The 26,222-nt window shown below is 48.3% G+C and overlaps 1 protein-coding gene across 7 annotated transcripts in view; it reads right to left on the bottom strand.

The window, feature by feature from the left end:
• Positions 1-26,222, bottom strand: part of SEPTIN6 (septin 6) — a 34,784-nt gene that overhangs the window by 6,804 nt on the left and 1,758 nt on the right. For 5 of the 7 annotated variants that reach the window (XR_012588932.1, XM_074599615.1, XM_074599617.1 and 2 more), the window contains exons 1-9: positions 25,325-25,446; positions 18,585-18,699; positions 10,801-10,996; positions 9,511-9,697; positions 9,111-9,272; positions 3,206-3,302; positions 2,773-2,941; positions 2,128-2,260; positions 1,263-1,453 (exon numbers count right to left, since the gene is read on the bottom strand). Coding sequence is in view for 6 of the 7 variants with exons in the window: in XM_074599615.1 (XP_074455716.1) it covers positions 1,263-1,453; positions 2,128-2,260; positions 2,773-2,941; positions 3,206-3,302; positions 9,111-9,272; positions 9,511-9,697; positions 10,801-10,996; positions 18,585-18,699; positions 25,325-25,351 (1,277 nt within the window). In the remaining variant the exon portion in view is untranslated. Of the gene's footprint in view, positions 1-1,262; positions 1,454-2,127; positions 2,261-2,772; positions 2,942-3,205; positions 3,303-9,110; positions 9,273-9,510; positions 9,698-10,800; positions 10,997-18,584; positions 18,700-25,324; positions 25,447-26,222 lie in introns of those variants that run through there. The other 2 variants (XM_074599621.1, XM_074599622.1) reach the window with 1 other exon arrangement.

The following is a 26,222-nucleotide window of genomic DNA, read 5'->3' as shown; positions in this document are numbered from 1 at the left end:
TCCTCAGTATGAAAAGATATTAAAAACCCCTGAAGGTAATTCAAAAGAGCAAATCAAAATACGCAGTGGAAAAAGGAACAGACAAGCGAGAAAAGGGCAGGAGCACTAATTGCTCATCGCAAAAGAATGTTGACATTGAAGCAGCTCCAGCTCAAAACTAAGACAACTAAACCAGGGTCTCATTCTGGTTATTGGGTTTTCCCTCTCCTGTCTCATTTGATTCCAAGCTTAACAGTCAAGGGCAATTCTCCCTGACAAACAGTCCTATCAGCTTTTTGGGCATGTGCCATATTGTTCATATTAACAGCACTTCTCCATGTACTTAAGACTGCGCAGCGCAGGCAAGATTTGCGTGGATTTGCCCCAGGGATGTGCAGAGAGGGGATTATGGCAGTGGCATAGAAACCAGACCCTTGTTTATTTGCGCACTGCTCTTTGTACACATGCTAAGGTAGCACAGCACTGTTTTGGGAAACATACCACAGTGAGAAGAAAAGGAACTGCTCATTGCTAGGTGAACCAGGAGGACTGTTTCAGCTGTAAAGCTGGTTGCTCTTGAGCAACTGTAGAGCATTAGGAGCCTGACATGGGCACTGCAGATGGCCCAGACCACAGGACCTGACGAGGGGCTGGATCCTGTCACACCAGTCCCTGGAATGGGGAACTCCTGCTAAGCCATGCAGTATCTCTCACTGTTTCTGTGGAGGGCAAAAAGCTGATTTAGGGCTGGGGAACAGTAGTAGCACTAACAAGGAGCTATGAGCTGTCCCCTCATTTTGCAGCCTTACGTTTTGCAAATTCCAGAATTCAAGACCATTACTCTCCCTGAATTATTTCCACAGTATAAGCTTTTTACCAACCTAAACAAATAAGACCCTGAGACAGGATACACTCCTGTCTGGGGGTAGCGGGACATGCCTGCCACCCACACCCTAGCCTTGGCAGCCAATATTGTTCCACTTTGTTACAAGCACTGACAGACCCAAGGAAGGAGCAGGGAATCTCAGGGAATAAGAACAAGTTCATCCTCTCCCATGCCGTCAGCAAGCAATGAGGGAGGTTAGCACTGCTCCCTGCTCTTCAGGAGGACAGTTAGAGGTAAAATGCTTCCAGCTACTGCTCAGCCTTACTAGGGATTAAATCTGTCTGCAAACCCTCCTCTGATAAGGACTGGCTACGTTGGGAGAGAGATATGAACACCCAGAAAAACAGCAAAGGAGAACCATTACCAAGAAGCAAATATCACCAGGTTAGCAACTTACTTTTTTCTTTCCTTATCTCTTTTAAGAGTTTGCGATCCTCCAGCCTGCTGAGCCTGAGATTGGAGCAATTCAGCTGCTGTCTTCCTTTGTTTAAATGCATTTACTTCATCATCCAGAGACTTCTTCTTATCCTCTAGCTTCTTTTTTTCATCCTGATGTAATTTCTTCAGGCGATCAAACTTTTCATGCAGCTAGAAGGAAAGAAAAGAGGTGAGCAGGACCCAGCACTACCAGATATTCTGTTCACAGGAAAAAAGCAAGATGGAAGGATCCCATGAGATCTGAGCCTGCAAGTCTCCGTTGGTCTCTACATCACTTCTAGCTCCCTGAGCTGACACTGTGTAGACAAAGGGCAGGGAACAGTCTCCTTCCACAATAGCTTACAAACCGGGCAGTGTTCTAGTGATGCACCATTGCACAGACTAACAATAGAGGATTGGGAGAGTATAATCGTAAAAATCCATTTCCAGGGGTCTCTACCTTACTTATTCCTCTTTAAAGCTCAGTAAGTTAATGGATTTTTCACAACACTAAAGACAGAGTGTGTATACATATATAAAAAAATATATATATAGTATATAATATATACAGGTACAGATTTTATATAATGGGCTTATATCAGGGCCTGTTTCTCTCCTTGAATTTCGCCACACTGCAACTCTCCATCAGAATCAAGATCTTCATGGTGCAGTTAAGTTGTACACTACAAGCACTGCGATCTAGATTTGTTCTACAGGATGAACACCTTAATGCCCCCATGACCCCAAGTTAAACCACACTCAGTGGGAAGTGCTTTGGCAGCCATCTAACTTGCGAGTGGATCTCTCACTCACAACCATGAAGAGACAAGTACTGCAGTCTTCACCTCTTTTTCAGCCTCCTTCAGCTCTGCTTCTTTTTCCTTGACCCTCTGGACAAACATTTGCCTCATTGCCTCTTCCTTTTTCTGCAGTTCCCCCAGAAACTCATTTCTTTTGGCTTCATAAGTTTCTTGTAAGCTAAAAAGAAAGGAAAGTCCAGTGATGTGACTTGGGATAAACTCTGCTTCCCCTGAGCCTGACATCAGGCTGACGCCATGAATATTGTTTGCCCACAGCACATTGCTGGCCCACAGCCAACGCACCCACACGCGTGTGCCCAAGGTCTTACCTATCCAACCATTTCCGGGGTCTGTAAGCTATTGCACTTTTCTGTATGTTGAATGTTGGGCAATTCAAAGAGACCAGCTGGCAACAAACACTAGCTCAGAGGGACACTGCTGTATCTCTGCAGCACAAACATTCCTACTCCTATACTTGCAGTTTCACAGTCAGCCCTCCACACGCTCTCTGTGTGTTCACCTCTCACTGCGCCAGCACCTTTGCTGAAGTCTGGATTTATCTGACCTGGCAGGTTTTCTTGCTGCATTGGTTCCCTACATGCTCTCTCAAGGACACACACATACACACACGCTTGCAGCACATCCAACAGTGCCTCTCTTGAGCTCGCCTGTCTCCTGCAAGGATCGCACCTGAAGGGCTTGCTGTCTGGATCGGTGTCTTTGAAACCCATCTCTTCCAGTTTACATCGCCGGTACAGCTCATAGTGGCGTGTGTGGGTCTGTTCGCGAAGGTCCTCCATGTTCACGCGGATCAGCATCTCCCGCAACTTCACAAAGTCGCAGTGAGCTTCATTCTCCACTGTAAGAAGACATGGTAAGGAGTAAGATGGGAGCAGAAGCAAAGGTCTCTTCCCACATTCCCCACCCATCTACTTCTCTAACAGGTTTAACAGCCCTTCCGAGCAGAGAAAACTCACTATAGGCCTGACGCAAGGATTTAACAAAGGATAATTCCCAGTGAGATAATAAAGTCCAGGAGGCCCTTGCTCCTCTTATGAGAGCCCACTGCCTCCTGGCAGAAGTGTCACCATTCATGCCATGAAAATCCCAGTGCTCAACTCACCCTGCACTGTGCCCCAGGGGTACTGACGAGCTTTCATCATTTTGTTTCCTATTTTCAGCTCCTCCGTGCTCCCGATCACTGCAAATGGCAAGTGGGCCTGGAACACATTTAATGATACCCATGTTAGTCCCTCTCCACTCTAGCTGACTTGCCAGCACACGGAGATTAGCACAGCCACTGAGCAAGACAGTCATTATGCACACGCTAATCTCAGGGAGTCTAGTCACTGGCCACTAGCCCAAGACAAGGGGGGAGAAGGAAGGGTCCTTTTTGGAAACCTTGTTAGTGCTACCACTCTATATCCTCTACCTGGCTGATCCTCCCAGCCACAGGTTCTCAGGTGAGATGAGCCAGTGCAAGACTAGCATCAGATTGACAGCTTGAACAACGTGCTGCGCGGCTCTGACTGCGGTGCTGTTCCGGGGGCTTGCCATGGCTGAGGAGAACATCTGCACAGGCACAGAAGCAATAAAAGAGGTCTTGGAGCCTTCTTGATTTTATCCCCCCACCACTCCCTCAGCTCACACTGGAGCACAAGACAACTCGCTCTATCGGATCATGAGATCGAAGTCCCTCCTTCACCCCCAGACTGACAGCTCTTTCCTCCCCACTTGCTTCAGCCCTGGTGAGGAAAGGCCAAACGTGTCCCTGCTCTGGGTCAGCCTCCTCATCCATGCGTGCCCTGAGGTCTGCCCCAGGCTGAGCTGGGAAGGACTCTGCATTCCCTGGGGCTGTGCTGACCCTGCCTCATGCTAAAACTCCACAGTGCCTCATGCTTCCTGCAGCTGTGTTGGGGCTCACCCTCAGCACCCCATCTCCCAAATCCTTTATCAAAATTCGTTCTGAGAAGCCCACAGGAGTGCCAATGGCTTTATAAAATCCTCATGATGCTGATGCTATGCACAGCCACTGCTAGATGGCTGCACAGCTAGAAGACAGAGGCAGCCAAATCCAGGGAACACATCCATGAGGAGGGATCCTGGAGATAGCAGAGCAGAGCTGTACCGCTACCTGAACTGTGCCTTGTTACGCTCTTCAAGCCAAGACACACTCCACAGAGTACAGCTGTTATAAGTACCTGAAGGCTGACCAAGAACAAGAGGGATTTGCTTTTCAAAAACTCAGAAATTAAAAATAGTCACTTAGTAAAGAAGACGGTCTCTGCAGAAGGCAGAGACTCTTAATAAGAGAATCACCCACTACAAGCTCAGCAGAGTTGGAACAGAAACACTCTCACCACCTCTACAGCCTCAGAAGACCTCACCTTATACTCCCCTCAATCCCCAAACTCAGGCAGCCAAGCACATTCCCCAGACACTGCTATCATACTTTGCTGCATTTATCTGCTGTGCAGTAAGTGAGATCTCTCCCCACTTCTGTTTGCTGATGGAAACTACATTGCATTCTGCCAAGCTGCGGAGAAGTCAAGTGCAGGGTTCCAGCAATTAAAAATAAAGTTGCCAGCTCCCTGCACCCACCCCTTCTGCTGAGTTTCATGCAGTGATGTTTGTTAGCTAGAGCTTTTAAAGTGTGCTGAGTTCTGGGTAATTAAAAGCACCCCAGGAAGCCAATTAAGATCAGTGACCCTGGATTCCTCTCAAGAGCAGACAGTGAAGCTTTAATTCCACAGGTTATCTGAAAACTTGGACAAGTTCATGACGCTGGTACAAGCGAAATATTTCAGAGATTCTGTTTTCTGCTTTCAGAGAGCGGCTCATACCATCAAACTGCAAATAAAGGAACACTGCCTGCAAGGAATCACAAAGACAAACTCTTCAGCTTTTATTCCTTGGCGTCACAGCTCTCGCATAGGACACACGCGGAGTAAGTGGGACTGGTGGTCAGTCTGATGTGGCCATGCTGGGCCATGCAGAGGCTCCATGGGTCCTCCTGGGTCACTCTCCATGCCGAGTTACCATTGCAATCACGCTGATGTGCCAGTGCCTGGAGCCATGCAGGCCAGCATGGAGCTGGGTCTGCTCTGCGCAGGGCAAGTTCCCTGTGGGAAAGGCCAAGCAGCAGAAAAAGGAAAATGGCCTCCCAGGTTGAAGGAATCTGATTTTCATCAGAAGGCTGTCTAATCACAAAGGGCAGGGGATACTAAATACTGGAGGGTAAAGAAACAAAGCTGTCTGAACTGAACAGCCTCCATACCACAACATGAGGGAAATTCCCCTAGCCAGCTTCCAAAGGAATAATTTGCTGCCTCATTTCTACATGCTGGAGTTTTTCCTGCCTTCAAGACAGACCACACACAAGCAGCAGCACTATCCACAAACACTTCTGCACATGGGGTTAAGAAGAATCATCATCAGTCCCTGTGGAGCCAGTCACTGCCTCTCCACCCGCTCCAAACAGGCCCTGCATGTCCCATGGCATCCTGTTGTGCAGCCGCTGTCAGGCAGCCTGACAAGGGAGAGGGCAGAGACCCCAGGGCTGAGCAAGGGCCACATGCCACCTTCGGCTGCTCTGGGAAGAACTGGAGACATCACCCCATAGGGACATACTGTCTACTGCCAGGTACTGGCTGGGCTCCTCACTACGGGATGCCATGGAACTGGTCTGTACCTGCGTCCAGCTGCTGGAAACTCTGAAACGCCCCAGGTACTAAACCCCACAAAGGCTATAGCCTCCTCTGCAGGTCTCACAGTGCTATTTCCAGAGGAAAAGCCATTGCAGTTCTGTGGCGCCTGAGGTCTCAGACCAGCCACCGTCCCTCCAGGACACAGGATCAGGCAAATGTTTGCAATGTGCTTCCCACTGGTGACCCTCTCCTCCCACTGGTGACCCTCTCCTCCACAGCCCACCAGAGCTGCATACTTCTCTTCCCACCCTGCCGCCTCTGGGTGAGAGCTTCCAGAACTCCCTTCTGGCTTCTTCAAACTGTCCACGAGGAGCGTCCCATGGCTGGCTTCTCCCCCAGCTGTTAATGCTTTTTTGTTTGCTTCCTATCCAGGTCTCTGTGAGAGTGAAGTAAGGGGATTTCCAAGGGACAAAGCGAGCAATGGGATTAAGAGGAGCAATCTGAGACAGTGGAAGAAACACCATGCTATGGCCACACAGGCACAGACCGAGCCTCGGCTGTTCACAGGCCCTGTCACCCTCAACAACAGAGTTGCTTCCTCCAGTGGTATCAACTGTTCGGCTGTTGTCTTTGCCAGTGAGAAAGTGCTGGTGATTTGCTTCTTCCATCAGCAAGGAAGCTCCAGCTCCCACCATGTGTGACAGCTCATGTAGCTGCATGTGGTTTCATTTAACTAGCAGGTGCAGGGAGAATATTTTCTTCAGTAATTACACTAATTCATTCAAAATGGAAAAGCCAATAGGGAGCTGAAAGAATAGGAGAGTTTGTTTTTCTTATTTAAGAATAAAATCCAGATGGGAAGAGACCTAAATAATTTTGTACAGTGTTTTCTCTGAACTTGTAAATACATCCTTGGCGGGATTCTCAAAAAGACCAAATCAATTTCAAGGAAAATCAGGCATCTTGTTCTGAAGATTTGTTTAATCTGATTATTTTCTAAATACTTCACTTGATGCCTTTGTTCATGGTTAAATACTTTTGTTTCTGATTGTGATGGCACAGATTTTAAATCCTTCAGTTAATCAGTTCCTGACAGACCCAGCAATGTTTTCTCTGTTTAGTAAGCCAATTTGGAATGCAAAATACTCTGGAAAAAAAATTCCTAATGCATCCAGCACAAGTGGATATAATAATGTAAAATGCATATGAAATAGTGAGTTTGCATATTTTAAAGCCTAATTTTACTTTTCATGCAAAAGACAACTAATGCAGGTTATAAGCAAAACATTAAGTAATCAAAAGACCAGTATCCATTTTCTCTGTGATTAAAAAAGGAAAAAAAAAAAAGTAACTGATCCAGAGAAGCTGCTGGTCAGCAAAAAGTACTACGTAAGCATGACAACTGGATTTATAACCTTTCAAAGATTTTGACCTGTAAGAGGCAAAAACAATGCAGCTTTCTGTAGGGAAGTACAAACACAAAGATTACGCCAACTGATTTAAATCAAAGTTTCCCATTCCTCAATTTTAAACATGACTAAATTGGCAATTTAAGTCACAAACCTAAATCAACCAACCCTGGCTCTTTTATTCCCTCTACAAGCTCATCTCCTGACCTGAAGCATAAGCAGATTTGTCTTATGTTGCTAATAAAATTAGTATTGGGATGAAAGTTTTCCAGGTCTGCAAAATTGCCTTGATCAGATTCAGATTCTGGCCTGCTTAGTCTCCATAAATCTGGTAATTATGATTTATAACAGTTTAATGGAGGATTTAAAGAGCTGATCTCTCTGTACAGCAGCTGACACAACCCAGAACGTCTACAACCCAAGACAGCAATTCCCTCCCAGAAGACATGTGAATGGCTGAAAGGAAAGACGAGCAGAGGTTTACCTCCACCCTCAGAAGGGCCAAGGGGAGAAGATTTCTCCCTTTATCACTGCACCTCTGGTTCCTTAAGGGTGGAGTGATGTGCATGTTTCCAGGAGTAACTGTATTCCTACACAGTGAGAGCACTAAGCACTGAAAAAGACACCATCTCAAAACTACTCTGACTAGGAAACCACCACTGACAGCTCTTACATTAGGACAAAATTCATGTTTCTTTCAGGCCCCTCTGCAACAGTCTACAACTATTAATATTAGATCAAGAGACGACATAAAAGCATGTCAGCTAGGCCTGTACTTCAGCAGCAGCAGTTAAGCAAGCAACTTCCCCTACTTGCTTTCCTGTAAAAAGCCATCTGGAAAATGGGAGCGTGGTCAGGATGCGCTGCCAGAGGGGCCAAGGGACAGCTTCCTCCGCCTTCAGGGAGCCACAGAGGGGCACCCACGACGCTGGGAATGTCAGAGCCAGAATAAGCACTTGCAGGCACCTTGAGACATGTTTGGCCTGAATCGTGTACCGTTTTTCACATGTTGCTGGTTAAGCTGCATACCTCCTTGCAACAGGGTCCTGGAAGTTCACTGGTGGGGGGACATCAGATGATGCATGGGACAGAAATCAAGAGAAACCCTTGAGCTGAATGGGGTTAGACGCTGGGAAAGTATCTGCGGGAAGCAAAGCATCGTACACATTCCCTCTCTTCTTATATACTCCAAAAGTGACCAAAAGCAGATGTTTAGGGAAGACAAGGGCCACTGGGCTGGATGGGCCTCTTGTCTTGCTCTTGTGTTTTATTTCTCACGTCACCCCTTGGATGTAGCTCAAAGGACACCACTGCTCTAACCAGCCTCGTTGTATCCCCCCCTGTCCATCCATTCTGGCCAACGGCACCAGAGCCAAAAGGCCAAAGCAGACCAAGGACCTAGGCTAAGTAACGTGATCAATAATAAAACAGCAACTTAGTGCCAAAAGGAGTCACAGAGCCAGCCAGGTGAAGGAGCTCTGCTGCAAGGACAGCCACAGGCAAGAGGAGACACCCATGGAGGCAGGGCTTTGCAGGAAACACCAGCCCAGGAAAGCAGAACAGTTTGGTGCGAAAAACGCAGGGTGAGGAGCAGAGAAGTGTATGTCTGTAGACAGCATGCCCCTCACACCAGACAGGTAATACCCGTCTGACCAATTCACAACCCGGGACTGTCCTTGCCCTGCACAGCCAGGCCTCACCATCTGTCCGATTTCCTACATGTCCCTCAGCAGATATACATTAGGACAAGGAAGGTGTTAAAAGACAGTTTTCTGACTAGAAAAGCCCACCAGACAGGCAGTAGCCTACCACAAGGCTCTCCTAACCTAGGATGACGCTAGGGGATATCCCTGTGAAATCCTCTGGTTTTAAGACACAAAATAAAAGGGAAAGTGGATTTAATAAGCACTCCAATATGGACCACCAGCCCCTACAGTGACAGTGCTGTTCTGGGCGGGGAGGAAGCACTTACATTCATTGTCCCATTTATTTCCGCCACTGATTCGTCATCTGTTGGGAACTGGTAGATCTGAACCCCGTTACTGACCAGTTCGCTTGTGATTTTAATTTTAAATTTGGTCAGCTCACTCTTGGAAATGGCATCAGATTTGGCAATGATGGGAATGATGTTCACCTAGAAAGGAACAGAGTGGTAAAAAATCCTCAGCTTTGCTCCAGGGAGTTTTTCCAAGTCTGCAATACAACTCACAAAAACTTAAAAGTGATCAGTAAATCTACAGGATTTATCTGCCAATCCAGTCATCTCCACTAGCATAAGGGCTATTCAAGGTGGGGAGATGCACCCTGGAAAAGCAGCGGCCTTTCCACCACACGCAAGGTGAACCTGCCCAGTAAGAGTTAAAAACACCTACCTTGCTGTCAAGTTTCTTCATTGTTACCAAGTCCAGGGATTTCAGCGAGTGGCCTGTCGGAGCAATGAAGTACAAGCAAGCATGGATCCGGGTGTCATGGTAGTTGTGCAAGACCCTTTTTATCTTCAGTTCTTCTTGCAAGTAGGCTTCAAACTGAGCATCAATGAACTCAACGATGGGCTTATAGCTTTGGTGAATAGAAAAGTTATACATCTCACAGTCAGAGAGGTAAACTGACAGTGCTCCTTTGCTTGCTTTTAAGAAACAAGCTGCTTGTTAGATTTCACTTCACAAGACCAATTCTCTCAATCTCCCTTCCTCCCCACCCGTAAGAAATTTGAAAGCTACACTACTGACAAAGAGATTTGGTGCTACGTCAGACTCTAGTAGCCTGTTTGACAAAACACAGGACTGGAGATTCAGCAGAGGACAGGAGACACATCATCCTCTCCAGGGAAAGTGGACTCTGATACTTTGAAATGTGAAGATGAGAGACTTTTAAAAGGCAGGATAATGTAGACTCATTCGCAACAATGTGTAACCCTTGCTTGCACTCAAGGAGTCCTGCAGGTGGAAGACACATCTCCATTCAGTACTTCCTTTCCCCAGTGCTCTGGGGCAGGAAATCTCTGCAACTCCCTTGTAAGGCCATCTGAAATACAGAGCCTGTCGGACTCACAATGTAAAGGATACCAGTACATCTTAAAAAAACCTAAAATCTAAGAGACCCACAACAAAGCAAATCCCATCTGCGATGCCTCTGTGAAGACACACCTTGGTGGAATCACACACCCCTTAACCGCCAAGCTCCAGCCACGCTGGGACGGGAGCTGCTATAGATACTTCCCCCAGTGTATCTCACTGCACATTTATTGTGCTTATTTTCGCAACACGGAAGAGCCCTGCCAGAAGTGGCTGTTAAGCCAAGCGGTCACTAGACCACACTAGTGGTTTTGTCGGCAGCTTGTGGTCAGCACAGCACAAGGAAACAAGCACAGATGCCCTAGAGCTCTCCACTCTCCCCACCAGATGAATTTGGGCAGAAGGCTGCCAGCAGGGTAGATACTGCAATGACAGCATAAGAAAAGCTGCTTTGATAGCTGGAGCAGTGCTGACACACCACAACCTGTGTCCTCTCTTCTACCTGTCCCATCCCAAAGAGATGACACGGACAACCCATATGCAAGAAGGAGAAAAACTTTACAGTGCAGTCTGGCCTAACTAGGGCACAGGAGAGACCCTGCACGAGAAAACCAGGTCACAATACAGCCTCTCTCCCCCTTCACTTACCTGTCCTCTTTGTTGATCTGATCCCCAAAGCCCACTGTGCTCACAATAGTCAGTTTGAGGTTGACGTTGCTCTCCTGCAGGTCGTAGGTACTGGATTTCAGCTGGACCCCAGGCTGTGAGTGAGATGCTGGGTCACCTTCAAACTTGGTGTTGAAAAGTGTGTCCATGAGGGTGGACTTACCAAGGCCAGTTTCCCCTATTGGGGAAAAAGAGAGTTGAAATATTGAATATTAGTATGGCTTGGCCTTTCAGCTTCCAAACATTAACAGGGGTGAAATTGTAGCAGATGAAAGCAGATCTCATGCTCCAAAGGGATCGTCTGGCAAGCAGAAAGCTGAGTACAATGGGAGCTCTGTATTCCGGGCAAATTACATTTCACAGTCTAATGGCCATTAATATCGTTAGAAAATAGAGATGAAAAGAAAGAGGTGAAAAGGCAAAGAGGAAAGCATCGTTCAGATCTTGCATAAACCCACAACTACACTACAGAAGGTGCTGTTTTCATTAAATAGTGGGAAGGGGAATAGGGCTCATTGCCATTTCCAAAAAAAGATGCTCCAGATCAATATGCCTCTAATAAGCAGCCACTGAATTAGCCTCCTTCTGTGCAGAAACACTGAGAAGTGGTTCCAGTTCTACAGGAAGTTTTGCAGTTGGTTTCTTGTACCCAGACTGAATTGAGGGATCAGCCTTCTAGACTGGGAGGGGAGATTTTCTGTAATATCTGGTTTTCATATCTTAGGGGCTACATAAGCTATGCAATACTCCAAAATCTGCTTCCAAAAGTTCTGCAGCATTGAACCGCTATTTGGATTCCATCTATCAAAGGGGAACTATTTCCTTGTCTGGAAGGAAAAGACAAATCCCAGAGACCAGTCTTAAATTTGTTTTAGATACATCCCAGGAAGAACAAAACAAATCCCTCCGTGCGCTTATTTCACAGGGCTGCCTCCCTTACCATGTTCTGACAACAGAGCCAACCTTCCGAGCTCAAAGGATCTGACTTCATGCTAAATCCGTAAGCAGTCTGGCTTGCTGCCCTGTAATGGCTGTTGTGTTTTGGGGAAACATATTTCTGAGCTGCCCAGCTGGCTTTTGCTGAAACTTCGGGAGCTGGATGAACCCCACCCACTGCGAAGGCTGCTCTTCCAGCCTGCTGCAGGACCATGGGGAGACTGTCTCTGGCTGAAGCAGCCTTCCCCTCCCTCCCCGAGCCCTCAGCTCCCAACCAAGACAACTTCATCATTTTCCTACTTTGCTCAGAAGAAAGAAACTTCTTATTTTTGTAGGCTTAGAGCTCTGCAACAGATCCAAACTTACATGAAATGCCCAATTCAACAAGGAGAAACTCCTCCCCGTCCTCCCCCAAACAAATCTCCAAGCCTCACCCCTGCAAGCAGGCAAATTCCTCTCCCTTGGCCCCAGAAAGGACTTCTCTCACTCCGGGCTGAAGTACATGACAGGCATGGCAGGGCAAACATCCACTGCTCTAGGAACTGAGCAGTCTGATCGGTAGGATCATGTATCAGGTACCTTTCCAGAAGGCAGCAAGACTCACTAACATTTGAAAGTCAACGTACACCTTGAGCTGCAGAGCTGCCCAGGAGACAGCTAAGAGTTTGAGCTCCATCACCGACTGATACCAGCTACAGCCAGAACAGGCACAAATCCAGTTGCCCTTCTCATCAATCTCATTTGCAACCCAAAGGGGAGAAGAGGGAGTCATCACTAGGAGCTGGTGCTGCTGCAATCCCTTGTGCTACTTTAATGCACAATTAATACAGCACCGCTGACCAGTGTGTACCGGCAGTAGGAAGGGAGAGGGACCCTGCAAAGCACAAGGTTATCTCTTGTTGCTAGAGGAATGAACTGGACCATCCAGAAGACTTACGGATGATCACAGCAAGCCTTTCATTGACTCATAGTCTGGGGCTTTGGGGTACCATTTGCCCCAGATGGGGAGCAGGTGCACACAGCACAGCAGACCAGAGCATCGCCACAGTTCGGATGGGGATTTTGAGAGTTAACAGCAGACAGCCCGCATGACCTGCCAGGCCTTTCTCAGGGATTCCAGGAAAACAGCAGCATAAAAAAGGACAAAAATCTAAACAGCCTGAGAAGGCTGCAGCATTTCCAGAGCCCCTGCCAAGGGATGGGTGGGACAGAGCAGGGAGTCGGCTGCTTGCCTGCGAATGCCAGGATCCTTGATGGAGCATCTCAGGACAGGGGAGCTTGTCAGCCCTGGGGTGTGGGAGCATCGTCCACACATCAGCCTGCAAACCCTGCCCTGTGCCACCATCCTGCACTCTCCATCCCACAGCCTGGCGGGCCCCAGAGCAGGGTCAGATCCAGCAATCCATGCCCCAAGCCTACAGGGCTGCAGGACAGGGTGACAGGGGAGCAGCAGTGACCGGGGCAGGGAGCTGCTCTCTGCAGCGGATACACAAGGTCGCCTGTAAATCACGCAGGCTTCCGGGCAGAACACCCTGTAAGCCAGCTCTTGTTCCTGCCTCCCTCCTTCTTTGGGGCGAAAGGTGTTCACATGAGGCCAAGACTATTGTTTAAACACATCCTGAACCTGCTAATCATTGCCTACTTTAAATTGATCTAATGTGTTGTTTCCAGCAGGAGTGATTTTAACTGTCAGAGGGGCCAGGAGAAGGGCATAAGAGATGCAGGCAAGTTTTTAAGACAGAACATGCTTTTATACTCCGTACCGGCTACGCAGGGCCAGCAAAGGCAACTTTGAATTCACACACTGAGGTTTTCCTTCTGGAACTGGAAGATCTGAACTGGTGAGGCATTTTTCCATAGGTGGGAGTTGCCTATCCAAACACCCACAACTTCATGTTTAAAACACAAAACACCCAGCTACTAACACAGTGTCTCAAACATGAGGTCTGCACACCAGATACGACACTTGGCCAGCAGATACACCCATCCCCGCACCATGTAACCCCACTGACATGGCATGGCACCAAAGCCTGCCAGGGAAGAGGAGGACAGAGGAGAGAGGAATGACTGTCTCAGCTAAAAGAAATACAACGTTAACACTGACAGAATGACATGAGATGGTAAAGACTGAAGATGTTTATACAGTGCTTCACTGTGTTAAATACGACCAGAGCTAGGGAGCAGTGCTACTCCCAAGGGTAAAATGACAGAAGGGAGGATTTCTGAATCTCCCGGGAGTTTCTGCCTCACACAGAGGCAACTTTCTGCTGGCTGGAAGATGTAAGTGGTGCCAACTGCTTCTTGTAAGGACAGGAGTCCAGATGGAACAGATGGTCTGATGAAAAGGACAAGTAGTCTGTGCTCGTTCCAGCCGACAGCGCTGGAATCTTCTCCGAAAAGCAGAAACTATGAATGGGGATTAAGGAAGGCAGAATTACCGTGGAAGAAGCAATGGTCGATGCAAACTGAGTGAGAAGCATCCTTGTCAGGGAGATTATTTCCTGATGTCAGGCTTATAGGCACACATGTGATTTGATCTCCAAAACTGTACTTAAGGATTATGCAATTCCACAGTGGCCTGCACTCCCAAAACAGGGCTGACAAAGTGCTGTGGGGAGGACAGGGCAGGGAGAGAGTGACCTTTACTGTTAGAGTTCTGCACCAGGAAGCTCTGACAGCTACTGAAAAGCTGTAGCATTGTGCTTTTCATCATGGGATGGATTTTTACTGTTAAGTCCAACAATTTTCAGAGACATGCAAAAAAAAATGACAAGAGACACCACACCAGTCAGGCTCAGGACATGCAGCAACCCGACACCAGTGCCCAGAAGGCACCATCCACTCTTAACACTCGACAGCCTGCCAGGCTAGAGACACAGTGCCTGGCTACCCACACCTCCTCTCAGTCTCCTGAGACACGCTCCCTGCTCCAATTGCATGTGCCTGTGACACCTTCAGTGCTCAATGGAAACAGTTCATCAAATCCCTCAGTGATGGAGCAGTGGCACCACTTGGAAAAACACAGCTGGGACAAGCGCCACTCTCCTCCCTACAGCTCTTCCACAGAGAGGTCCTCTGCTCTGGGACCAGACTGCCCTCCCTGTGTTGCCTGGGTGGGACATCGCTCACACTCTCTGCGGCTCTCCAGCTTGGTGACCAGGCAGAGCCTGTGCCAAAAGACAGCAAGCACCAGTGCTGCAAGGCGTGAGCAATCCTGACATCGGTACAGCAAAGCGACATGTCACGCTGTGCAGGCAAGCGACACAAGGGCTACCCACAACCAGCTATGCTGGGTGAGATGGAGATGAGGTGAGGTGAGAGGTGGAGGTGAGATGCTACCATACCCATCTCCGACACTGGCCAGCAGCTAAGGTGGAGGAACAGAAGAAGCTGCACCCACAGCAAATGCTCCTTCCTTTGGGAAGCTTCCCAAACCAAAACAGCTATCCTTATGCTGAATGCACTTTCATGGCTTCTTCCTTCCACAGAAATTTTGTCATCCTAAGCACCCTGCAGCAGTAAGCTGAATTATACACCACAAAAGCTGCACCTCCTCTTTTTGTGCCTGGCGATTTAATTTGCTTTTCCCTAGGACATGTTAAGTGAAACAACAAACAACTGCTCACTGGCCCCCCTCTCCACATCACTCAGGATTTAAGAGGCCCCAGTCATATCATCCTCAGTCAACTCTCTGGGAGGACAGAGGAGTCGTTGGAGTATTTCCCTGTTCAAAGGCATCGAGCAGTTTTCATGAGAGCGCCCTTTCCCGAGAGAGCAAAACGTGTCCTTCATGAGATTAACAACAGTGGCTCCAGATACCAAATAACTCAATCCTAAAGAAAACGTATACGCATGCACATCCCTTTCATGTGAAGAAACGGGAGCTAATCCAATGAAGCAGGTTTGTTGAGACAAGCCCTGAGGCAGCTCAGCCTGATAAGGCCATCTCTCATGGAGAGAGGAAAAAATAGTTCTTTTCATCTGACAGGTGTACAGAGATAGCACACAATTCACCCACCGCAAGGGAAAGGCTGGGCAGTGGGGGCAAGAGGAGCAGCCCAGGCTCACTAAAGATGCTGAAGCACCTCAGAGGACTACCCAGCTCCTAGACGACGCCGTCCACCCCAGGGGACCGTGGAGAAGGGACAGAAGGGGCCCAAGGAGACCGATGGCTTTTCAGTTGGAGAAACCCTGATCTCTCCTCAGCTGGTTGCAACAGTGACCACAAAAACAACCACTGGGCAACTTCCAGGCTGTACAGGTCACAGAAAGCTGCCTGCTGGAGAGCAGACAGCAGCTCTGCACGAGGAAACCTGTGCACATCCCTCCCTTCCCCAGCCGGTGAGCGCTCCCACACACCAAGGGGCTCACTCCTTTGGAGTGAGAGACCTCAAGCAGTTGTGGTACAGCCCCTAGGAAAAGAGAAGGTATTTCTGCCACAAAACAGCCATTTCTTGTTGCACTGAAAAGGCTGGTTAGAACAAATCCCCCACAAATCCTGGGAGAGGAAGTGGGAAACTCCTGCTTGTAACGGGATACTAGTCTAGTGCAACTTTACCCTGGACAAAACTGAGAAAGTTTACATTTCAAAAATGTCACCCTATTCTTCCTCTTTCTTTTCCCCATCTCACTAAGAAATACAGTCAGCACAGAAGGTCTCAGGCATTAAATATTCCCCCAGCCTTTGCACTGAACTAAGAGGCAATGAACGTTTTATCATAGAAGCTTTAGGAGGAAAATGGTTGCGCTGAGGAATAAAATATCAGAGAAACCATCCGCAACCCCTAACTTGTTATGAGAGGTTTGCTCATTTATTCTATCTTTGGCTCTAGTCTCAAAGGGGAGACAGCTTTCAGCATGAGAAGAGCTAAAAATTGCTCCGCTCTGGACATGCTGCTGAGAGTCGTTTCTGAAGCTTTCCTTGGCTCCTTCACCAGGAGCTGGAGGAATCAGTGGCTCAGATCCAGTATGGCGCAGAGCAAAATTTTCATTGGATTTTTCCTCCAACAGATGCCATGCACAGCTGAAAAAATGGGGGGCAATGAAGTGTCTTTCTATCACGCTTAGTGGCCTGACTATGATATTAGTTCATCTATTTGTTGTTTTGTTGTCTCCAAGCCTCAATTGCTCCCTGTTCTTTCAATTTTTCACCCCAAACTCCTACTGTACAAGTAAGACCCTACAGAATAAATGACAGATGGACTCTGGGACATTTTGTTTTCTTTCTCGAAGATGTTTAAGAGTTTGACTTTGTTACCACAAGTTAACAGAGGCACCATGCAACTCTTAAAAGACATTTTAAAGCCTGACCTCCTCAACTCAAGATTTGCAGATCTTTTTCTAATGAAGTTTATTGAATTTTTCTATAAAGTTTCTTTATTTCAAGATTGGCCATGTCTGTGTTATTACTATTCATAAAAGTCTGACATTAATAACTAAGGCACGTTGATCTTGGCGAGCCCTTGTTATTCAGATCAACAAGTGATTAATACATTCCATTTCTGCCCTGCAAAGAGGAAAGCAGAAGCATTCATCTCCTCTGCACACATCAAAGCGAACATATAACCACAGAAGGCATCCACTGCCACACCTATAACTTGTAGAAAAAAGCACAGCAGCTCAATAAGTGCAGAAAGAAATACTTAAAGACTTCAGTCTTTGGGCAAGAGTTTCCTTAGGTCATATCACATTCACGTACTGTGGAAATCACCTAGCTACTCAGCCTGACAGTGACCTCCACTTGTCAGCAAAGTTTATCATCTCGCAGGAATGCCGTTGTCAGGGAAAGTTTTCTTCTCAGCTCCATTTAACAGGGCTCAGCTCCCCTCTCCTCACTCTACTCCTCTCGTCTCAGACTTAACCCTGTGCTGGGCAAACACCAGGTCCATACCATGACATGGATCTCTCACGGGAGGAGACAGACAACCTTTGTGCGGGTGCGGAGCTGACCACCAGCTGAGTCCCCAGGAGGCATCCACAGCTGCAGCTCTCCTCTCTGTCATGCCAGGCACTGCTGAGACCATCTGCAGACAGGGCTTACTCTGAGCAGCCGTGGCCACGCAATAACCTCTTGCTCCCAGAGGCAGGGCGCCAGCATCAGTAAACCAAACTAATTGTCCTTTTAGACAATTATTAATTCCCTATCAATAATTTCCTTATCCACCTCATCAAACTAATGTACCAAAGCCATACAAGATTTTACTGCTACCCAGGAGTGCCTCCAAGAAGGGACCATTTGGGATCCTAACCCGGGGGAAGACCTGTGAGACGGGCAGACGCTGCAGGGACAGACACCAAGTCCTACTGCAGCGCCAGGCCCCAGCTGAGATCCATACCACATGGCAGCTTGGATAATCATCTGACCAGCTAAGCTTGGCCAGACACTATTTTAATTGAAGTATGCACAGAAGGGAGGAGAAAAAAAATAGCTTTTACTGATTTAGAGGAGCATGACTGGTATTTTGTTAAAATAATTACAATAATAATTCAATACCTAACCAAACAAGACCTCAGAACAAAGTTCTCTGGCATGAGTACCAATTTTCTTTTAAAAACATGAAATTCAAACATACTAGGAAAATAAAGATCTTAATAAAACCCTGGGATTTTACACATTTTATTTCCATGGTTCACTGCTTGGTGGAAAGCCATACTGCATAACCCCAGCAGGGATTTCCCAGGGCACCAGTAAATCTTGTTACTGAAAATAGACAGAACAGTTGGGGAAATTTAAATCAAAGCTACCTTGTTAACGCTGTCACCTCCAAGCTACATCCAGCTGCAGAGAAGCCCTTTTCAGCAAGAGAACTTCCCAAAATGGAAATACTCACCCACACACAGGATGTTGAAACAAAACCCATGATTAACTGACTTATTAACCAGCTGGTCAGGCAAACTGTCAAATCCTACGTGTCCGGAAAGCGGGACAGTACGACAGCCTTCACCCTGAAATACAATTAAATAGTTGTGTCATTTTCAAGCAAAATACACTTATCTGTATAAACCCTTAAGACCTCCCGAGTAGAATCAACTGCACAGTCCAAGCAGAGATTTGCATGTATACTGTAAATTGTGTCAGCGTGCTTCCTTCTTCTACAAAACAAATCCAGACGGCACAAATAGAATGTTTTGTTTGCTGTGCATTAGAAGGTAGCCCTGTTGGAAAAATTTAAACTGTGCAAAACACTTACCCAAACACAGCTGCTGAAATAAAGAGGCAGCAAAACATTTGTTTCTTGAGAAATTATGTAGACGCTCAAGTCTCACCTTATACTGAAAACAAAAAGAATCCCCTGTGCAAAGGAATGTATTAATGATGCCTCCTCCTATAAGCTTATTACAATTCACTTAATGTGAACTGTAACTCATGTAATTCACATTCACAGCTGCAATTACAGAAACTAGCTAGAAACAGTTAGGAAAGCTGTACCTACATCTAGTAATTGAACGACCCAAACACACTGCCTCTGCAAAGCTCAAGTGCTGTAGCACAGAAACAGCAGAGGATAGTCTTCAAGCTATCAAACACAGCAATATCTTCCATATCGTTGCTAAGATTAAAATCTCAGGCTGCCAACAGGAGTGTGTTCAAATCTATAAAACAACCATTAGTACCAGAAAATCACAGATCATTGAAGGAAGTTGCAGGGAAGATGCTCGCATGGGCAGGTGGCCAGACCATGCAAGGCAGCAGGTCTTCTCCAGCTCCAAGTATTGCTATCCAAGCTTCGGAGCACATCTTTCAAAGCTAGGAACTGAACAGGAAAAAAATGCTGAGAAAAAGTGTCCAGAACTGAGATGCTCATAATCACGCAGCCCTGACGGAAGGGAGGCTGTACAGGGGTTTGGGAGCAAGTACCCAAACCTGCCTGCTGGAGGGCATGGGCCACTCCTGCCCAGCCACACAAACGGTTTCATGAGAAGCTGCTCTCTCTTGTGCCCAACACCACTAACGCGGTCTCCTCAGCCAGGCGTACCCTTTCTACCCCGGGAAGCAGAAGGGCTGAGCTCCAACTCCAGCTCATGCTGTTCTCCACGCCCAGCACAGCCGCTTGCTTCTGGAGGGGGGACAGAAATTTTCACCCGGCCGTTGCACAAAGGCCTATGTAGGCCAAGGCGCTCTGGGTTCCAAACCTGCACAGCAGGCAGTAATAAACTGCATGCAGAGGCTCAACCTCCGAAACAACATCATGCAAAAAGGAGAGTAAGTGCTAACCCCACATATTTGTGTGTACTGGGAAGTTCCTCTCCTGCAGCCCTCCAGAAAGGTATTTCCCTCTCTGCAGCAAAGGCTTTTCTTAACAATGTATTTTAGGGTCAATTACAGAAAATTCCCCTCTGGCCTTTCAGACACATCATCAGTTTGCAAGAAATACTGCAGCCAAAAGGCAATATATAATATATTATAATGTATAATAATCATATAATAGAGTGTAATTTTTAACTTATTCTTTCAGAATCATGTCTTCACATACCTTGAAAGCCTTTTTATAGGGACAGGCATACTGGTTTTCCCTCTTCTGTTAACGGCACTGGTATTTTAGGCTAGGAAAACATCCCTGAGGACTGCATTTACTACCGCAGCCTGTCAGAGTACGATTACTTGCCTTGTTACCGTTTTGCTGGAGTGGGTTTTTTTGCCAGATATGAGGCTCCAAATACGCTTCAGCCATTAACCATATTTACCACCCTGTGATGTGTAAATATGTTTCCCCTTAGCCATATTTTGTGTATTAGTCTGACTCTTCCTGCCAAGATGTTCACCAAATATGGTGCTTTATTAATTCCTGAGCACCTTGCCTCTAAACGACATGTTCATCAGGAAGGCGCTTGAGTTCCCCAGCAGATTCTGTTTTTGCCTTCTGAGGATGCAGCTCCAAGGCCCAATAATTCACAAACAAACAACTAAAGCAGAAGAAAGGGAGACCATCAGGCATGCAGATTTTGCAACAATACACCTAAGCTCTCCTGAACTGCCTTCAACAAAACAAAAACCTGGCACTGGGGTATCTCATGGCAGTATTTGATCCACAGTGAGAGTACCACAGCGCTGGTGAAGAACAGATAGGTGGACAGAGTCCGCAAAGGCACGAGAGAGAACCACAGGCGGACTGCTCCTGGGGAAGGAGAAATATCAAGTGTATTTTTAATACACAGCCTTAAAACTGCACCATTGGAAGACTGTTTGAACACTACTCTCCCCAGGAAGCGTGGGCGAGAGTGTAGGCTCTCATTAAGAACAAATCTTCTCCTCATCCCTAAATATAAGTGTGATCCAGATGGAACAAAATAAACGGTAGAAGTTAAGCCACTCTCGTCTGAGAGGAGGCATTTACCGTCGCACAGAATTCAGCCTGCAAGTCATTTCCTGTAGCCTCTTTTTCTAGTCACCTGTGGTTTTATAACGCAGTTAAACCACATTTCACATCTGCTACAGGCCAGGAAACAACTACTGCAAAATCTGATTTCCAGTCACAGCAGCTGAGCCTTCATGTTAAGGTACATTGTGCTAAAAATCCAAAGCCTACTTTGGCCAAGGCATCAAGAGATCAGATGTGGCGAAAAAAGAAAAATAAGAAATAACATTTTAAGGTCAGACTGGTTTTGACACACATCAAAAAGTTGTCAGCAATTACCAAACCTGCGGAGAGAAAAGAAACATTTTCTACCCGATCCACCAAGAAACAGCGCAAGTCATCAGTCTTCACACACCAAGTGGTGTCTGTATCCAGAACGCTGCTATATATAAACAGCATCATCATAAACAACATATGAACACAGCAATTAGTCATCCTGCCTGTACATTAAATGTAGATTTGGATTACCTTGTTCAAAACTGAAGGAGAATATGTTAAGCTTATAAGCTTTTTGCTGAAAAGGTGTTCAAGAGCTATCGTCCATTATTTATCTTCAAAAACAACCTTTCAGGTCAAGTTTAAAACGTATGAAGAGGTACCAACAAGGTAAGCAATGTTTAACAATTGTCTGTGCAAGGGCTTTTTCCACGAGCATCACTGAGCACTGGATAGCTGAGAGTCCTTCCATACTCTCTATTTTAAAGTTAGCATCTTCTTGGAACGAAGACAAAGACGGGATATCTCTGGGAAGCCAGTGTGAACGCTGGCACCACACCAAGATACCAGATGCCTTTTTTTTCCCCCATATACGCAGAGTGACCCTCCCTAGGATACAATGGGCTGTTGTTCCTTGGGAGGAAGCAAAGCGTGTTTGCCACAAACAAGATGAAAAGAACAAAAAGAGCAATATGCTCTCTTGCTGCATTACCAGGCAGGGCTATTGCAGAGTGAAAGTAAAGAGTAGCCACTTGGAGAGGTTATTTTATTTTTTTCCTGTCTTTGGAGGATTTACACACCTTTTGTTAAGGCTTCTCCATGCCACAGAAACCACTGCCGCCTACTCTAATTCTTACAGAGAACTATCAGGAATATATGGAAAATACAAAGATGTCATAATAAATGATCCCAAGCCTGAAAGCACTGCACATTAAATATTAGTTTACATAAAATGTGCGAGATTGAGACTGCAGGTGTTTGAATCACTCCAGAGTCCTTGGGATGAAAAAACAATTAGAGGAAAATCTTGCTGAATGTGCGTCTCTGCCTTGATCTGCTTTACACAAGTAGGTACAGTGCTGTCAGCTCCCAGTGTCCACAGAGCCCCGAGAGGCTGTTACCACGAGATAAAGCAGAGCATCCTCCCCAAGACACGCAATTGTGCTGCTCATCGCAAATGTCAACGCTCCATATTCAGGACAATTTCTGGTGGCCTGGACTAAAGGAACAATGAAAAAAGGACACCACGGCAAAGGAAAAGCCTCTACTTAGCGATATTCAGGCACAACACAGCAAATAAAAAATGCCACAGCTCTGAACCCAAGGGACACAGTGTCTAAAGAAGGCCCGCATAACAAGAAAATGCACCCAAAGACTGCGGTATAATGCTTGCTCTGCATCTAATTGAAAAGAGTGTTTCTGTTTAGGACACTGACAGCTGACATTTAGTACTTCCAACACAATCTCGTACCTCTCCCCAGGTGAGAATCACTTCAGATGACAAGGCCTTGGAGACCCCCTTCGGAGGATTTCCAAACGGCGGCAACAAACACAACAGCACCATCCCTCAACGAAAGCAAATCAAGCAACATTCACCAGCGCTCCACCACAGCTGCCAGAGCTCACAGCAGTGCTCCCCTGCCCCTCTGCCACCCTGTAAAGCGGAGACACAGATTAACCCTGTATAGGGGTTAACCCCTATACCTGAGACAACTCTTGCACAAGAAATCAAATGTCAAATCACAAGGCAAGGCAGAACCTGAATTCAGGTTTCCACACCACAGTTTTTCACATCATCTTTAAGCCAGAACAACATCAGATCCCTTCTCATGACCTCGATGTTATGGCATCCACTTCCCCAGACTGCATTTGGCTCTGATTAAACAGCAAATTAGAGGAACACTTGTACCAATTACTTCTCACTTGTACAAGTGTGTAATTCTCTTATGCAATGAGAGAATTATCCAGCAGACAGTATAAACATCCTTCACAAGATAAATGCAAAGCAGGAATGTAAAGCGTAGATAAAGATTCTGTATTTCTTTTCCTTGCTCAGCTGATAACAAATCATCAGGACACATATAACAGAAAAACAACAGAAAAGTGGGAGAGAAATACTTCTGAATCAGCCACCAAAGAAAGCAAGAAATGTCTCACCAAAGCTCCTGACCACTGACCACCCTCTTCAAGCGCATTGCATCGTTCAGCCATTCAACATTCACAAACGGTCAAGCGCTTCCGAAATCTCAAATTCTGACAGTTCTTAAGATTACATTTCTTTATGGCCCTGCCAAAGGGCTGCAGAAACACCACGCTGTTTGGATACGTTCCCAGGAGAAGTCTCCTCCAGCAATTAAAAAATACATATCTATATCGGCAATCTTGATGATTTTTCTGACCTGTCCTACAGACATTGAGAGTTAGACAGTGCCCAGTAAGCCTGTCCTCTGCACCACAGGGAGCAGGGTGGACATGTCCCCTGTGGGTCTCAGCATTTAAATCCCGCATACTCGACACCGGCAGAGGACAGGAGAGGGGTCTCAGCTCAGCAATGACAGAGTCACACTGCCTGTCTGGGAAAAAGAGGTTTTCACCTACCATCTCCACAATAAATGTGGGTTTAGATCAGGGGTTTGCTGGGACAGAGGCAAGGTAGTGACCCCAAATCCCCCAGGTACCCTGCCCCAGCTCTTGCACATGTTTGAACCTGTCGGCACAGACAGAGCCACCCTCTGCATCACCAGGATGTCACGGCCGACTGCTCCACAAACCATGGCCACGGACGGATGCCCAAGACCTGGGCTGACAAGTCGTCTGTCTGGACAAAGACATTTTCGATTTGCAGCACACTAATTTCATGTCTGTCTCACAGCTTTCCCTTTTGCCTCCAAAGAGAGGCTGTGCTCTATCATAATTCATTCCAGGCCTCTAGCAGATGTCTGAAACTCCTGTACATTATCTTAGGAAAGCCTAACGCTCAATTTCTTTACAAGACAGTGGAGCAAGTGAGTCACTTTACATACCTTGGCAGTCACACACAAGGCAATGGGTATGTCCAAGAGGAAATAACATCACAAACTGGCAAAGAATGGCTACATCTACCCGTTCAACAAGACTGGATCTATGCTAAAACCTACTGCTTTGAAGACAAAATGGCAAGCGTTCATCTCAAGCATTATTTCTGTACTAATGCATGGACACTAAAGTTGGAAGCCCAGCAGATCACAGACAAAACGCTTCCACATGCAAACGCGTTACACAGATGCCTCCTTAGCATCTCTCTAACAAACGCAGAGGTGGCTCAACTCCCTCTGCTCCTCTTCTGGATAATTCTCTGCCGGCACACACAGAGCTTTGCGCTGTGCTAGGAAGGCAGGCGAGCATCAGTGTGCCCCAGCCAGGGACAACACCGCTGGGGGGACCCTCACGGACAAAGCGCAGCGGGGATGTGGTGCCAATGTCCGGATGCGGTGCCAATGTTGGGCGCGGGGTCCCATGGCTCCTCCACGGCACCGAGTGCCGGACTGATGACCTTCCCCACATGATGCACTAAGGAGCACGGGATGCTGGTGTCTCTGGGAGGAGAACAGCATCCCTGGAGAGACGGGGATGCCAAGAAGCGCTTTCCCCACTACCGCACCCTGGCCCGGCGACGGGCCCCCAGCCCAGGGCAGGGGTGCAGGACGAGGCCTCCCCAGCACGGCAGTCCAGCCACGGCCGCGGGTCCCTGGGACGGGGCCCGGGAACAGAGGGACCGGCAGGGCAGGACCCCGGGCCCACCCCCGTGCGGGCAGCCCAAGGTCGCCGGGCCGGGCTGCTGCCCCGCAGCCAGCGGGGGGGACCCCAAACCACCCCTCCCCCAGGTAACCCCGGCTCCCCTCAGGGCGGCCCCCGGCAGGCCGCCGCCGCACCGGAGCCCGCGGGAGGCCGCAGCCCAGTGCCCCCACCCCGCCCGGCGCACCCTGACCCGCCCCGGGCCGCCCGGCGCCCGCTCCCACCTGCCGCGCCACCTCGGCCGCCGCCATCACTGCCAGCCCGCCACACGGCCCGCCCCGGCCGGGCGGGCGGCTCCGGGCGCGCCCACCGCGACGCCGCGCGGGGGGTGACCCGCCGCGCCCCTGACTCCGTTCCCGCCCCGCGCCCCGCCGCCGTCCCTGCCCCGCCCCGCCACCGTCTCATTCGGATCGGTCCCACTGGTCCCGCTGCTGCCGCCCCGCTTCGGGAGGCGCGGGACTGCCCGTGTCCCCCCGCGGCCGCCCGCCATGGTGCAGCCCGGGCTGCGGGCGGGGCCGTGGCTGCAGTGTGGCGGGGCGCGGGGCTCGGCGGGCTTGGGGGAACGCTGGCGGCGGCGGTGAGCGAGGTTGGGGCGGCCGAGCTCCCGACCGGCGGCTCCGCAGCCCCTGTACCCCCTGCCAGGCCCGCGGGCTGCCCGCCACCGTGGCCTCCCCCGGCCCCTGCCCGCTCCCAGCACGGCGATGGGTCCCCCCGCCGTGACTGCTGCGGGCAGGCCCAGGGGCAGCGGTGGCCCCGCCAGTAACGGGGGCCGCACGCTGGGGCAAGGCCTAGGGCAGAGCCGTGCAGCACGGAGGCTGGGCTGGGGTGTGTGGTTGGGGTCTAAGGGTCTGCCAGGCTCGGTCAGTCACTTGCCGTTTGGAATGAAATGTCTGTGTGGTTTTGGTGAGGTCCGTGGGGAGGGTTCGTGCTCACCCAGGAACCCGATTGATGGCGTCTGGGCCCATTTCTCTGCCAGGGGCAGTACAGCCCCTTCCCCGGCCCTGCTGCCCCGGCGGGCGCGGGCTGGATAAACCCATCCTGAGGGTGTAGCTGCTGCCACTTGTGTTTCCCTTCATTTAGTGCCGGCACAAGCATCAAACAAAAGCTGAGAGGAAACTCAAA

The sequence above is a fragment of the Larus michahellis genome, chromosome 9 (genome assembly GCF_964199755.1).
Source record: "Larus michahellis chromosome 9, bLarMic1.1, whole genome shotgun sequence".
Classification (NCBI taxonomy): Eukaryota; Metazoa; Chordata; class Aves; order Charadriiformes; family Laridae; genus Larus; species Larus michahellis.
This window is presented reverse-complemented; position numbering and strand designations above follow the sequence as displayed.